Source organism: Ricinus communis, chromosome 5 (assembly GCF_019578655.1).
Source record: "Ricinus communis isolate WT05 ecotype wild-type chromosome 5, ASM1957865v1, whole genome shotgun sequence".
Lineage (NCBI taxonomy): Eukaryota > Viridiplantae > Streptophyta > Magnoliopsida > Malpighiales > Euphorbiaceae > Ricinus > Ricinus communis.
The window spans coordinates 20,177,725-20,193,250 of NC_063260.1; the positions used below are offsets into that span (position 1 = coordinate 20,177,725).

Here is a 15,526-nt window from a genome sequence, read left to right on the forward strand (position 1 = left end):
TGACTTGCTGGGCTAAGCATTATCTAAAAAGTTAGTTTATCTAATAATGAATCATTGTTTAAGAAGTAGGCTTACATGATAATGAGTTCATTCTTCACCCTTTATGGGACCAATATTTCTACCAAAAACCATGTTCCATTAGTGCAATCTCGTATTGCACTTGGTCCCTTGCACAATTAATATCATATTCCACCAAAATAAGTTAATTAACTAACCAATATCTAATGCAAACCAACTGGGAGTTAAATTTAGAAGAATTTTTACTGTGTTTTGAAAGAAAAGTTCTTTTTACCGTCAAAAGAAAAATCACCGTTTTTTTTTTCAATTTCTTTTTACTATTTTTTTTGAATTTCATCAGAAAAATATAAAAAAATATATATCTATAAGATATTTAAAAGATAATTTTTTTAAATTATATTATTGTGACTTCAATTTTTATTTTACATCTTTTTCATTTTTTCAAAATTTTGTCAGAAAAAAAATATTAAAAAGAAATATATCTAAAAAAAGAGAGATTAAAAGTACATTTAAAAAATATCGAGAATATATTATTTTTAATTTATATTATTATAAATTCAATTTTTATTTTAGATCATTATATTTTTTTATAATTTTGTCAAAAAAAACAGTAAAAATGTACCTAAAAATATTTCGAAATCTTTTTTGTTTTAATTTGTATTATGATGAAATGAGGTATATTTATCTTTTTTATCTTATATCATTATATTTGGTATTCGTAAATTGAATAATATTACATATTTTTTATAGCAACTACTGCGTTCTAATGACATAAATATATGTATTTCAAAAAATATACCAAATAGAATTTAAAATATATAAATATATAATTAAATTAAAATTAAAAAATATATTTAATGATAAAACAAATACTAAAAAGATACCAATAAAATATCAAAAGGATATTATAATGTAATTTCAAAAAAACAAAATCACATAAATAATTTTTTTTGAAAAAAAAAATAAAAGAATTGTAAAAAAAATAATCACCGTAAAAGTAAAAATTTGCTTCCGCTTTATTGTAATCATGTAATTGTCCGTTAAATTTATTCTTGTTTAAGCTTTGGGCTTAAAAGCCTTCTAAAAATAAATTTGGCACAGATCCATATTACAAGAATACCCGACCCAGCCCATCTATTCACCCGCCAACTTGTTCAAAAATCCAGACCTCAAATCGCGCATTTTTCTGTAACTACCAAAACAGACACACTTTTAAACTCTGGCTCTTCACTTCTCAATCTCTAACAATGGCAGATCTAATAGAAACCTTCGCATGCGCTCCTTCAACAGAGCGCGGCCGAGGAATTCTCATCTCAGGCGATCCAAAATCCAATTCCATTCTCTACACTAACGGTAGATCCGTTATTATCCGTTACCTCAACGATCCCTTAAAAGTCCATGTGTACGGCGAGCACGGTTACCCTGTCACCGTCGCTCGTTACTCCCCTAACGGAGAATGGATCGCATCGGCCGACATTTCCGGAACCATTAGAATATGGGGGACACACAATGATTTCGTCCTTCATAAAGAATTTCGTGTCCTTTCCGGTCGGATCGATGATTTGCAATGGTCTCCCGATCAGTTAAGAATTGTTGCGTCTGGTGACGGCAAGGGGAAGTCTCTTGTTCGCGCTTTTATGTGAGCGGCCTCTCTCTCTCTTTCTTTTTCTTTTAATTTAAATTATATTTGTTTATGTTTCCTGCAATGTAATTTTCGCGGTTCTGGTAGAGAAATGATCGCTGTAAACAGTCATATATGAAGCAACTGAAATGATATTAATAGAAATTGAAGTAATATTTGATAAATTTTTTTTTTAATTCTAAAAGTAACTTAAATAATAGCAGGTAATACGTTACGATATTATTCGTTGCAATGAAATATTACATCTATAATCGTAGGCTTGCGAACTTGTTTTGGTAATTTTATTTTTATTTTTTTAACACTCATATCTTAGAATGCATTTCTTTTTGCTAAATAGTAAGTCAGTTGCATTTATCAAGCTCAATTTTCCATTTAATGCAGTTAAAATGAATTTAGGTAGGATCTGGACTTGAAACACATCACATTGAAAAAAAAAGTGAAAATTTAAGTTTAGTATTTGTTTGTGTATGTATTTCTATTTTGCAAGTAGATTTTTCTCTTAGCTCCTGTTCTTAAATGATACATTATGATTTTGGGGATGTGGTTGTAGGTGGGATACAGGAAGTACTGTTGGGGATTTTGATGGCCATTCCCGGAGGGTTTTAAGTTGTGCTTTTAAACCGACAAGACCATTCCGGATCGCCACATGTGGAGAGGATTTCATAGTGAATTTTTACGAGGGTCCACCTTTTAGGTTCATGCTGTCTCACAGGTTGCTGATTAAAGTACTTTGCAAATATTATCTTCGTTAGTATAGATTCCTTTTAGTCGCTCTGTTTCATGGCAATAATTGATTAATATTGAATCAATGTTTAGTATTTGGTTTTTGGATTTACAGGGAGCATTCCAATTTTGTCAATTGTGTTAGATTTTCTCCGGATGGCAGCAAATGTATAAGTGTAGGCTCAGACAAGAAAGGGATTATATACAATGGAAAGACTGGAGAAATAATTGGACACTTGTCTCAAGAACAGGGTCATGCATCCAGTATATATGCTGTTAGTTGGAATCCTGACAGTAAACAAGTACGTAAGCATTTGCTTGAACACTGGTAGAATCAATTACAAAATTTACTTTTACCTCTTTGTATTGCCCGTGCAATATATATTTTATTTCAATTTCCTGGATAATGGGTTTTACATGGCCCACATCAATATTTACTCATTATGTTGATTGTGAGTTGATGAAATGTTTTAATCCTCCATGTTGTTTGAGAAAAAGCTTTCTATGTATGTTAAACATCTTGAAAGAATTTTGCATTTTCTGCATGCTAGTTCATTTATAGGCATGGGAAATAAAGAAATGTTGTTCATATTAGTAGTTAGACTCAGGTGGTACTAATTAAGATATTGACATTAAGCTAAATTGTTCCGGAAATTAAGGGACATTTTGATGGAATGGCATTAACCCAGCATATAATTCTTCGTTTAACATGCATCTCAATAATCTTTGATTTAATGCTTTTATTTGAAAATGTATGTTCCTGTTTCCTGCTCACCGATTCTATTCCATGTTTCATAAATTTCAGGTACTTACTGTCTCAGCTGACAAGTCTGCAAAGATATGGGAGATTTCTGAGAACGGTGATGGAAGTGTGACGAAAACGTTGGTATGTCCCGGTTTTGGTGGAGTTGATGACATGCTGGTTGGATGTCTTTGGCAAAATGATTATCTTGTTATCGTTTCCCTTGGTGGCACAATTCATTTATTTTCAGCAACTGATCTTGATAAACCGCCAGTATGCTTATCTGGGCACTTGAAAAATGTCAACGCATTAACTGCAGTCCAAAGTGAGCCAAAGGTCATTTTGACAAGCAGCTTCGACGGACACATTCTTAAATGGATTCAAGGTCATGGGTACACTGGGAAAATAGAGAGAAAGGATAATGCTAAACTTAAGTGTTTAACTGCTTCTGAACAAGAGGTTGTTGCATCTGGATTTGACAACAGGGTGGGTAATTGTATATGATTATTATTTCGTGAAATGACGAGGGAGTATTTTGTTTTCTAGATGTGCATTCTAACAGAAACTACTGACCTTTTTTGGTTCCGATTTATATGTTCATTTTCTTATTTTTTGGTCCATAACAGTGGATAATCCTCCCTGGTAAGTGGTAATAGCCAGGATACAGTCACTGCATAGATTTTCATTTCCTAATTCTCTAACTCTAGAGTTAAGACTAAACAGAAAAGTGTGACGATTCCTAAGATATCCTTACATGTAAGTCTCAAACTTTTTAACTCTATTAACATAAGTTCACTAGCCTGCAATTAATAAGAGGAGTTTATAGTCAACATCATAAGTTACCTGATTTTTTAGAATGTCATGATTCTCATTGGAAGACAGCTTCTTGAATGTTAATTCATTAATTCCAGGTACGCAGAATTCCTCTAAATGAGGATGGAAGTAGAGCAGAAGAGAATGTTGATATTGGCAGTGAGCCTAATGATTTGAGTCTCGCCATTGATTCTCCTGGACTAGCTTTAGTTTCAACTGAGTCAGGTGTTGCCTTGCTTAATGGTCTGAAAGTAGTGTCAAACACCACTCTTGCATATACTGTGACAGCATCTGTAATCTCGCCCGATGGAAGTGAAGCCATCGTGGGGGGCCAAGATGGCAAGTTGCACATATATTCGGTCTCTGGTGAAACTCTTAGTAAAGTAGCAGTTCTTGAAAAGCATAGAGGTGCGATCAGTGTAATAGGATATTCTCCAGATCTCTCAATGTTTGCTTCAGCTGATCGAAATCGTGAAGCTGTTGTCTGGGATCGTGCCTCTAAAGAGGTATCCTCTATCAGTTCCAGTTATTTTACAAACACCTTTAAGAATGTCAAATTCTCCTTATAATTTGGAGCTACAAATGGTTTTGCTCATCATACTTCCTTTAAAATATAATTTTCAAATGTGTTTCTTTTTTTCTCTTTGCAGATTAAGCTTAATAACATGTTGTACCACACTGCTCGTATAAATTGCCTCGCATGGTCTCCTAATAGTACTATGGTGGCTACTGGTTCATTGGACACTTGTGCCATCATTTATGAAGTTGGGAAGCCTGCTTCAAACCGTGTAACCATAAAAGGAGCCCACTTGGGTGGAGTATACGGTTTGGCATTTACTGATGACTGTACTTTGATCAGCTCAGGAGAGGATGCCTTCATTCGTGTGTGGAGGTTAGCACCACAGTAGGATGCATTAGACACTCCCTGCAGGCTACAATATGCAATGCAGGTACTGCACCATGTGCAATGTCAAAATAATTATCATATAATTCCAGATATCCATTCTAAAATTAATATGAATTCTTTATCACGTATTTGAGAAAATGCTGAAGTTGAACTATGCACTTCTCCTTGGCAGGATAACTTGCAAATTATAAGCCTAAAAATACGAAAGCACAGCACAGCAGGTAATTGATATAATTAATGTGGACATGTACAATTGAGTGTGTTTTGATAATGAGCTAGAAACTCCTGTCTCTCTGTTTCCCTCTACCCACAAGTAATGAATTTTATTTGGTTAAAATTGTTAGCAATATTTCTTCAGTTTGGGACGGTCATATAGGAGACGTCTACTTTTATGTGTATATAGCTAAACGAGCATAGTATTCTTTCAGATGTAATTTTTTCTTAATTTTTATTTTGTGTTGTTTATTTGAGAGCCTACCAACTGAGAGGCAGAGACCAGTTGTGATGGCATAGAGGCTCCAGCAGAGCAGGTATTGGAATAACAAAGCATTAGAGGGAAAGTTTCGAATAAGACATTTTCTGAAAGTGGAGGTGAATCTCTGTTCTATTTTGTCTTTTTTTTAATCTATTTTTAAGGAACTCTGATTCCCATTTTGGCAACAGTACTGGTTCCACTTTGTTTTCTCATTGTCCATTCTGAAATAAAAAGAAAAGATGTTTCATGCATGAACTCTTTTACTGCATATAGACCTTTAAACAGGAAAAGATTAAACTTTTCGCAGCTGATATTGTTTCAGTTGATTGCTTATAGGTGAATAAACAATTCTCTTTGGTTTCTTTTTTATTTTATTTTATTTTTGCCTTCACTTTTACCACACTTTGAATTTCTGGCATAGGCATCCACCATTCTCAACACCTTCTGTTGTCTCTCAAAAAAGTATAAGGTTCTCATTTCTTTTAAAGTTGGTGGTGCCAATGCAATCATAAACACACTACCCTTTTTACCTATAAAGGTGCATTGAGCAGTACTGTTGAGTTTTCCTTTAATCACCTCTGCCGGCCCTTTGCCATACCAACATTTCATAGTGCACAATGAACTTTGTTGTGAAGAACACCCTTATCCTGCTTCTCTATTGCCTCGGTGAGTTTTCACTGAGTCAGAATATGGACTTGGTTCCGGACATTTTTATTTCCACTTCTTTACAAAGTGACAATCCTTCGAACTTCAAGTCTTTGCTTTTCTTTTTTTTTCTTGGTACGGATTTTATTCAAATGTAATCAAGTCCGTTGTACAAATCAAGTCACGTGGATATATTTAGTCGCCTTTATGGTACAATTTTATGAATCCTATGCTAGTCACAAATAATTGCGTTCTCGAAAGAAATCTTCAGTTAAATGCTATTAGTTAATTTTATGTGTGGATTCACGCAATTACATTAAAATTTTGGTTTTCAAATATGCAAGAGTTTTAAATAGCAAATGATAAACTATTATTTCAATTTCTCATTATCTAGCCTCTTAAACTCATTCTGAAATTATTTCAAATGTTTATTAGTACGAGTCCATGTCATGTGGTTCTGAAACAAAGTATTTATTATAAATCTGAATCCACAAATCAAATCTTGACATTTTATTTAAGCATAAGATTTATTCAGAAAATTTGAGGTCCTACTGACAAGGATATTTTCTTTCAATGGTTAAAGACTTGTGCCCACCATACCCACAGGCTTTTTAAATCACTGGTGTTTTCAAAGAAGAGTAGCTGGCATTCTTAAAGCTTCTTGGGTTGGCTCATTCTGCTCCCATTTTTCGCCTTAGTGCATAGGTAATTTTAGAAGAAATCGATACATTAACGTCCAAGTGTTGTCTGTATTTGCCTTATGAATAAGGATGCCATTTATATAATATTTAGGGAAACTACCTTGTATCTGCTGGCATTTTATTATACAAAATTGTGAGGAAGTTGAGAGCATTATGATGTTGGAGTTACTTTTTGACTCTTTATAGGTTACAGACAGACAACTACCATTCACATCCTAGTTAGTCACAGCTAATCCAGCCCTTCATAATAAACTAACTACCTCTATATAAAGAAACTACATCCTCACAAAGTATATTCATAATGAGATACTGAGGTACAGTGTAGGATATCAAATGTTATTATTGTATCCATTTTGTGATAATAATGATAGTAACAATAATAGTACCATGATCTCTTTTCCCATCCCTATTGCATTTCCTTCTGCAAAAGTAATGCCTCAGATTCAATCATGTCAAATCCATATGAGGGGATCTTCATTTTAGACAACATTGGATCCATTGCTGCTGCTGCTTTCTACTGTGAACCTTTCAATTGGAACTAATGATATACTTACTATACAGTGGCCTCCTCCCTCCTATATTGCGTACTCATTCAGATATTATTTTTTTAGAGTGTTTTCCAGGAAAATTAGTACACCTTGTATAATTTAATTAAGAGTAGTTATCAAGACATTCGAATAGAATTTGGATAAATTTCAGGCAAGCATGCTAATGGTTATCTATGTTTGAATATATTTTTACCTTAGCACCAAACAAACTAAACCAATCACTTTGGAGTTTACAAATTTGCTGTGGTCCTGTCGGCGAAGCTATTACATATATTTAATGCACGAGAGACACGTGCAAACATACCTAACATGCACACAACAGATTCAGAGCACGAACAAATGGATGTGTTCATGATGCATTTTAAAACCATCTGGCAACAAAGTGCCATTATGTCTCTGTACAAGAACAGCGCCCAATGTCACCTTGTCCGTTGTTTGAATATAATTAAATTAATCAAAGATAAGCTTCAATTGAGCATAATACACCAAAGATGAAATTATTTTCTTTCTCAATTATTTACTAGTAGAAGTGTGGCTTGGCAACCACTAAAAGCAAAGACAAATATGGAAACAGAGTCGGACTTCTGAAAAAGAAAAAAGGAAGAAGAAGAAGAAAGAAGAAAAGAAATAAAAACTTAATCCTGACAACTACACAATACACTGATAAGATTTTACTAAAACATCCCATCCCAACCCAACCTCCTGAAGACATTCACCAGAGGATACTGACAAAGCTACTGACTCCGCTAAAGATTTCATTTTCTTTTAGTCAAAACCACCATAGTCCTACTCTCTTAGTATTTTACATGATTGAACAGCTGCCTGTGTTTTCATCACTGAACATATGGGTAGTTGCAGTAGAGTTGTCACCATTGTGATTGGTGGGTTGTTCAGTGTAGGAGGGGTAAGGGGCAGGGCTATAGTTATAGTAATAGCCAGTGTTAGGTGGAATAAAAGGTGATCTGTGATACATCATCTGAGGTTGTTGATGCTGTTGTTGCTGTGGCATGGCATGCCTATTTTGCATGTTCATCATCATGTTTGCTGCTGGATGGTTATACCCATTCATGTTCATAAGCATTGTTGATGGATATTGACCTGTTGTGAATCCAACAGTGGGAAATCCTGCTGCAGAAGATCCTTGATACCCAGTATTTGATTGAACTTGTTGAAACCCTCCTAAACCATTGGGATTGCCTCCTAAACCACCACCAGCAGCAGAATTGGCAACATTAGCACTATTTCCATGGAAACCAGCTAGATTCATCATAGCAGCAATGTCATTTCCCCTTCTACCAGCTTCCCCAGGATTGATGTTTCCACCTCGTAATGAGGCATTGTTCATTTTCAAAGCTGCCATGGCTTTTTGATCAATTACACCACCTGGATTAACCTTCATTCCCATGTTCTGATTCGGGTTCCCTTTCTTTTGACCATTTCCATTTCCAACATTGTTGTTCATCTTATTACCCCCATGGTTGGGACCTGCTGCTGCCGTTGCTGCAGCATTTTTCTTTGCATTGTTCCCATCAACTTGCTGCCTGAATAAACCCAATTGCCTTGGCCTAAGAAACCTGAGCTCATCTTCTTCATCCTCCTCATCATCGTCATCATCAAAGAAGTCATCATCATCTTCAGAGCTGAATGCAGGAAACTTCTGCTGATTCTTGAAGGCTTCTAGGCCTTTGATTATGCCTTGCTTTTGACCTTTGTTGTTCTTGTCATCTTTGATGCAGTCGTTCTTTTGGTTTTGGTTTTGGTTAGACTTCTGTGACCAAACCTCAGCATGTTTACCAGCTCTGACTAGTTTTTTAATCAAAGTAGCAGAATCTACACTTCCTGATATGGTTACCTTCTGTTGCTCTGCATCTATGCTTACTTGGTAAACCCCTGTAACAAAAAGCTTCAAGATTTTAAAAGAATATTGGCCCAAAATATGAACTTTAAGTGCCCTTATCTCTAGGACAATACAAAAGAATATAAAAGATCGATGGCTGAATAAATTAGTCAATACAGAGAATCATCCATAGTCATTACTTCAACAGAAATTATTGACTTTTCTTGGACAAAATCTTTTCTAAGTAATTTTATTCCTTTCAACCAAAAGCAGGTAGTCAAAAGATAAAAAAGGACAGCAGTGAAAAGAAGAGAAAATTGAGAAGACTACTACTAATGCTACAAACTCAAAAGAATTCAAAGGAAAATTTAGAACTGAGTTGAACTAATTTTCTTTGCTTTCAAGAGAAGAAACGAAAACGTTGATGCTCTTTTCCATTAAATTTTCAGCAAACAGAAATAACCACAGGAGAAAGAATTATTGACTAAAATAGCTGAAAGAAGAACAAACTCCAACAGCAAGAATTATAAAAGAAATGACAGAAGATATATTTAATGCAAAAAGAAGCTTGGAATGCAAAAAGAAGCTTGGAATGCAAATACCCTCAATTCTCTGAAGTAGTTTCTTGACTTTCTGCTTACACCCATCGCAATGTATGTTCACTTTGAGAACACAAGTCTGTAGAAGAAAGCAAAACAGCAAAATTCAAGAAGTCTTAGAAGGGAAAGAGAAAACCACAATCAAAGTTAGCCTTAGAAATAGAAACAATAATAGTATAGTATTAACGGAACATATAATCAACTTAAAAAAAAAAATAGAGACAGAAAGAATGTGGTTAAGAGAGAGAAACCTGGATCTTGAGGAGTTTAAAGTCTTCTTCTTTAGTCATTTCTTCACTGCACTTTGGAATGAAAAACACAGACACACACAGTCTCTCTCTCAGCAAGAAAAGAAGGCAAAAGAAAATGAAAAAGTTAAGACAAAATTACCTAATAATAATAAGCTAGTGGTAGTTGTTGAAGTAATAGTAGTAAGTTGAAAAGGGGGAGAATAGCATGTGAGTTTTCCTAATTAACAAACCAACTATAGAATATTGGATGTTGCTTTCTTTTTCTTGGTTCCTTTCTTCTTCTCTTTCAGTTCTCAAAAATAACCAAAACAAAAGCACATGGATGTTTTTAGCTTCAAACTTTTCAAGAAACAAAAACAAATAAATAAGCACAAAAACAAGAACCAATGTCAAGACAAAAGAAAGAAAGAAGAGGAATGCAAAGCAAAAGCAAAGAGATAATGAAAATGTCAGAAAGAGAAAAATAAGGGGTTGCTGATGAGATGGGTTTGGTTTTTTTCTTTCTTGTTTTGGTTTTTGTTGTTGCTGGTCTGCAAATCTGAAATGATGTGATTTAACGTTAAATAGTGAGTAAGAGAAACAATTTATAAAAAAAGAAAAAGAAGAACAGCGACTTGACAGGCCGACTTCTATCCCTGCCCGCTTTGTCACATGTATCTATGCTCTACAATTACTGGTATTAATACTCTCTTTCTTTTCCTTTTTCCAATTTCTTAATTCTCATTCTCGAAGATGAGACTTCAATTTATTATTATTAACTGTATTGTTATTCCTTCAAATTTATTCTTGATGAAGTAAACGTGAGTTCTTTTCCTTGGTTATTGGGCCCAACGGGCTTTTAATTCCTTCCCTCCCACTATTCAATTGATACTTGAAAATCTTTTATATCTTCTCCTTCAGCCATGCACTGAAGGAGTCCAGTAGTAGAATGAGAAATTGAAAGTGAATAGAAAAGGTATTACGAGAAAGAGAAAATAGAGGGAAAAGGATGATATCTCGAAGAAGAAGTAAACTGGTATATCCCCGTGACTGGGTGGGGCCTACGTCGGTCCATTGTGGGATGCACGACAAATAGGTTTCAGTTTGTTCACTTACCTTTCTTTTTCCTTTTTGTCTTTTACACCTCCTAATTTTTAATTATTTGCAAACTTTCCCATCAACTTTTTTTGTCTCTTTTTCACCCAAAATGATGGTTTCTAAAGGTTAAATAATAACCAGACATGGCTGTTTGTTGACCAACACTTCAACCATATCATAACATTCTTTCACTTATATGACAACACATTTTATTAGGATTCTTTTAAGAGTAAGAATATAGACGTGAGATCTTGGTTTTAATATTTTTCTTAGCAACTTACTTACGACCTGAATTGAATAAAAAGTTTTCAAATAAATTTATTTTTACTTGTATGAAAAATTAATTATAATAAAAGTATAAAATTTCAATAAACTAAATAAAATTCTTTAATACAACTAAAGATAAAAATATAAAGACTCAACAAAATAAATTAAAATTTTAAAAATTCAATAAAATAATAGTAAATATTAATTATTTTTAATCAATATAAATACAACAAAACACATTTTATCTATATGATGACTACAATAAAAAGTGTATGATCTAACTTTGCAAAATTCAAAGTCTCCAAGATTTGAGGAACATTAATTATCGATAATGCAAATTATTAGAATCAACTGCGTTGACTGGCATCATGGGATGGTACTGTCTGGAGGAAAGGTATGAGTGAATTAGAGGGGAGGGGATGAATTGATGGAAAGTTGAGCAGTTTGGACATTTTCCGCTTTAATTGAATGCATTTTCAGTTAGAAATTAACCTTCTGATTTCATTAATACAATATGTCTAATTAATACCATAAACATCTCTACTGGGTTTCCAATACCAACATATCATCTCATTCTAATTTACAACATACTTTAATGGTTCTAACACATACTTCACCCAAGAAAAAATTATGAGTTTCAAACAAATTAATAAAAGAATAATATAAGATAATTAGTGAAACAAAAAGTTATAGAATAAAATTTAACAAAAATAGAGGGAATGTAGATAGCAATACCCACTTAGAAAGAGATATATTCCTATTCAATTAGTCAGTTAATTTGATTTTATTTAATAATTTAATTTCATTGTTTATATTTATTTCAAATTCAACTAATACTATTTATATTTATAAATTTTATTATACATTTGGAACCAAAAAATAATTATTCTATTTACTTAAAGTTTATTCGTATAAAAAAAATTCAATACTGAAAAGAATATCTATTTAGCAAATCTGTTTAGTATATAAATATTGATGAAACTAAAAGATAAATATTAAATATAATAAGAACATGTTCTAATAAACCTTTTAAAAAAAGTTAACAAAAAATTATAAATTGAGATAAACGAAATAGAAATTAAAATATTATTATTAAGTATGCATAATTCATTAATGAATATAAATTTTAAATTTTATTTAAATTTTTTCAGTTAAATTTAAATTGATAAAAATAAATTATATATTATTTGAAAATACTCATCCTTTGCCATGCGAAAGAGAACAAGGAAAAAGAAAGTGAACTTTTTAAATATATATATTTTTTCAAAGGGGAAATGAACATTTTGAACTTGACCGTAGTTGAGTTGAGACAGTAGTAACAACGGGGATTGAGCTTTGAAAGTGGGAAGGAGGTAAATCATGGGTCAACTAAAGCAAACATAAAAAGGTCAAATATATTATCCCTTTTTAGTACTTATTTTATCCTTTTGCAAAAAATTGATTTTTGCATCTCACCACAACAAATTGGTGGGTTTCTTCTTCTCCTTGGGCAGTGGGGGAAATATACTGTGTCATCCTGTTGGTTTCATTGTCCCAACCAAGCCAAATGATCTGTTTTTAATTGGTCAGTTTTTATAATGAGAAGCTGCACGCAATCACACAAAGGTTAAAGTGAAAGTTAAGGCAAAAATAAAGATGGGTATGAAATTTTAAGCCCTAAAAGGGGAGGCGAAGTGTTAGGTCCATCATTACTTGCTCCCTACCACCTGCATCCTGTCTCTCAACTCTCAAACCAAACCCTTTATTTATTACATTTGCTTTGCTTTGCTTCTGTATCAAGTCTCTCTGACTCTTTTACATCAAATATTTATTACTATTACCATCATTATATTTACCTTAACTGCCACTTGCTTTTGTGGGTTTGTGTGCTTCTCTATTGAAAACAGGTCTCAATTCCCAAAAAGAGGTAAAATTCTGTGAGATCAGCATATGAGGAAAATCAAAAGAGGCTACTAGTATGGTACGATTTGATGGGTTCTTAGGACCATCAAAGATCTTGATCAAGAAAATGAGGCTGCTTCTTTTTATTATTGTTATTATTGTTTTGGCTGGTATTTTAGATAGGGGTCCACTTTCCTTAGGATCCCATGGCCTGTAGCTATGATCCAACTCTAATCTTTCATTGGGACCCACTTTCGATCTTCTGCACATCACCGCATCTTTCTTTCTTTGTGTGTGTGTGTGTAATGTCTGTGCTGTAACCGAAGGAAAGCGACAGACACCTTCAGTATTGTGCTTCATTTGAAGCCGATAACATAAGCCCATTGGCCTTTTATGCCTCTAAACTTGTAGGAATTTTTTTACATAAATATGAAAAATCAACTGTAAAATTTTATATTCATTAGTCCCTCGACTTTTATAATTGCTAAATTATAGCTCCACCAATGTTGACGATTTTGGCAAGATTCATCATGTCCAGCACAATAATATCTAATATCATTCAATTAATCGTGTTAAGATTTTAAACTTAAATATAAACCTATTTATTAAGCAGACTATACATAATCTGTATAATCTTATTAATAAATTATTTTTTAATAACGTATATTTAATCTTACAAGTTATTCTTTTTTTTTTTTCAAAAAAAAAAAGGGTAATGTTTCTCTCCTTTTATTAGAAGAAAAATTTACTTTTCCTTTTTCTTTTAAGCAATTATGATTATTCTGTATATATTTGTTATTATTTTTAAATTTATAATTATATATACATATAAATTTTTTATTATAAAGATTTCATGACATATTAAAATTTAGAGTTCATTTTTAACATATTTAGTATTAAAATCATAATTTCAAATGCATAAAGTTTGTTAATTATTAGCTTATTCGTGTGTATTCACGGTGATGCATAACATGTTATTTATTTAATATGTCAATCTGAATAATTAAACGTGTCATTTTATATTTTAAATGGATTAAACAAATTAACTTATTTAAATTTAGTTTTCTAACATTATCATAAATCAATTGATATGTTTATAATTTAAACACATTTATGCTAATTCAAATTCGTTTAGTTTCGTATCATCTCCTATCGTTCGAACAAATTGTATCAAAAATTGCTAGCTTAAGTTTTCCCACTGTTATTGAAGTATTACAACGAATTTGATTTAGGAGATTGCTGAACTAATTCCTTATTTGAGTAAATAATGCTATACTTAGCATATATAATATTTAGAGTGGATTTAGAATGCTAAAGTCTCATCAAACTAATGAAATCAACCTTATTTAAAATCAAGCATCCCAATTATTAGTGTTACTAATTCCACGATTTATAAAAGTCTAATTCTTGAAATAGCTTTACATTTTTATTTTTTACTTCGTTTATTCAAAGTATCCTTATACATTCCATTTTCTTCTTTTATTTTTTGCTTTTTAATAAAAAAACTAAAATAAATTGGTTTACTTCATGAAATTTTTTGTTAAAACAGTTGGTAGTATTTTTTTACTAACATAAAAGGTTAATATTACAAAAACTAATAAATATATAAGAGTAAAGTGGTATTCAAGCTGAAGACCGTGCAAATTAGACAAAAAGATAACAGACTTTCTGAGGAAAAAAAAAACAGAAAAATATGATTTTATATATGGAACGTGTTCAATTAATATGAATATTTTTAATAATTTATCTTACTAGTTAAATTTCTATCAAATGTAAGATTAAAAATAGAATAATAAATTAAATATTCATACCAAACAAGTTTATATTTCTGCCTAAATGAGCTATGTGGTTGCCAAATACAAGAATGACCAGGCGAACACATTAGTAGAGATCAACCGCTGTAAATATGAGGGACGCGTGACTGTGTGCTATCGAACAACACGTCTACCACTCCTTAGAGAATAACAAACAATCACTCCACTGCTCTAACCCATTATGGCTCAATTTTTATGGGACTTAAGTTTCAAAATTTGTCACCGTAAATGTCTTAAAGACATTTCAATAACAGGTATGAACTAAACACTCCGCCTTTAGTCTTAAATAGCATACTAATTTAAGCATCATAATTGTAATGTGTGGTTAGCCAACTCAGTTTCCGTTCAAATTCGTATCATACAAAAACTCCAATGGAAAAGAGACAATAACCCAACTAAAACAAATAGAAACCACTTCTACACATGCTGTTTGTCGTTGTTACTTATTTTTAGGTATCTGCTGGAAGTTTCACTAACAGCAGCTACTGTACTTCGACTCCAATCCCTTAAAATTTTGATGAAAATATTGTTGTTTCCTAGCTACCCATTTGACATTTATTCTTATGGAAACTAGCATAATAATTAA

General features: G+C 32.4%; 2 protein-coding genes across 3 annotated transcripts; one reads left to right on the forward strand and one right to left on the reverse strand.

Moving 5' to 3' along the window:
* The first annotated feature begins 752 nt into the window (after nucleotides 1–752).
* Nucleotides 753–5,571, forward strand: LOC8286066 (actin-interacting protein 1-2). 2 transcript variants are annotated; one of them, XR_007216089.1, is made up of 8 exons: nucleotides 753–1,657; nucleotides 2,211–2,372; nucleotides 2,499–2,685; nucleotides 3,189–3,611; nucleotides 4,037–4,444; nucleotides 4,589–4,888; nucleotides 5,018–5,066; nucleotides 5,317–5,571. XR_007216089.1 is itself a non-coding variant. In XM_048374847.1 (7 exons), the coding sequence occupies exons 1-6, from the start codon at nucleotides 1,266–1,268 to the stop codon at nucleotides 4,844–4,846; spliced, it is 1,830 nt and encodes a 609-aa protein (XP_048230804.1). In that variant the 5' UTR covers nucleotides 753–1,265; the 3' UTR covers nucleotides 4,847–4,888; nucleotides 5,018–5,571. The 2 variants fall into 2 exon arrangements, 1 of the variants encoding a protein (XP_048230804.1); XM_048374847.1 differs by having other exon boundaries at nucleotides 5,018–5,571.
* Nucleotides 5,572–7,706: 2,135 nt separating this feature from the next.
* LOC8286064 (heavy metal-associated isoprenylated plant protein 37) lies at nucleotides 7,707–10,598 on the reverse strand. Its single transcript, XM_002531020.4, has 3 exons — nucleotides 9,902–10,598; nucleotides 9,654–9,729; nucleotides 7,707–9,104 (listed from the first exon to the last, which is right to left on the reverse strand). Exons 1-3 carry the CDS (start codon nucleotides 9,938–9,940, stop codon nucleotides 8,017–8,019), a joined length of 1,203 nt encoding a protein of 400 aa, XP_002531066.2. The 5' UTR covers nucleotides 9,941–10,598; the 3' UTR covers nucleotides 7,707–8,016.
* Between the last annotated feature and the right edge of the window lie 4,928 nt (nucleotides 10,599–15,526).

Excerpts from the sequence above, each read along its gene's own strand:
- LOC8286066 (XM_048374847.1), top strand. The coding sequence starts at position 1,266 with ATGGCAGATCTAATAGAAACCTTCGCATGCGCTCCTTCAACAGAGCGC. Across the intron at positions 1,658-2,210 it reads TCTCTTGTTCGCGCTTTTAT|GTGGGATACAGGAAGTACTG; the intron begins GTGAGCGGCCTC and ends ATGTGGTTGTAG. Across the intron at positions 2,686-3,188 it reads GGAATCCTGACAGTAAACAA|GTACTTACTGTCTCAGCTGA; the intron begins GTACGTAAGCAT and ends CATAAATTTCAG.
- LOC8286064 (XM_002531020.4), bottom strand. The coding sequence starts at position 9,940 with ATGACTAAAGAAGAAGACTTTAAACTCCTCAAGATCCAG. Across the intron at positions 9,730-9,901 it reads TTAAACTCCTCAAGATCCAG|ACTTGTGTTCTCAAAGTGAA; the intron begins GTTTCTCTCTCT and ends TTTCTTCTACAG. Across the intron at positions 9,105-9,653 it reads ACTACTTCAGAGAATTGAGG|GGGTTTACCAAGTAAGCATA; the intron begins GTATTTGCATTC and ends TTTTTGTTACAG.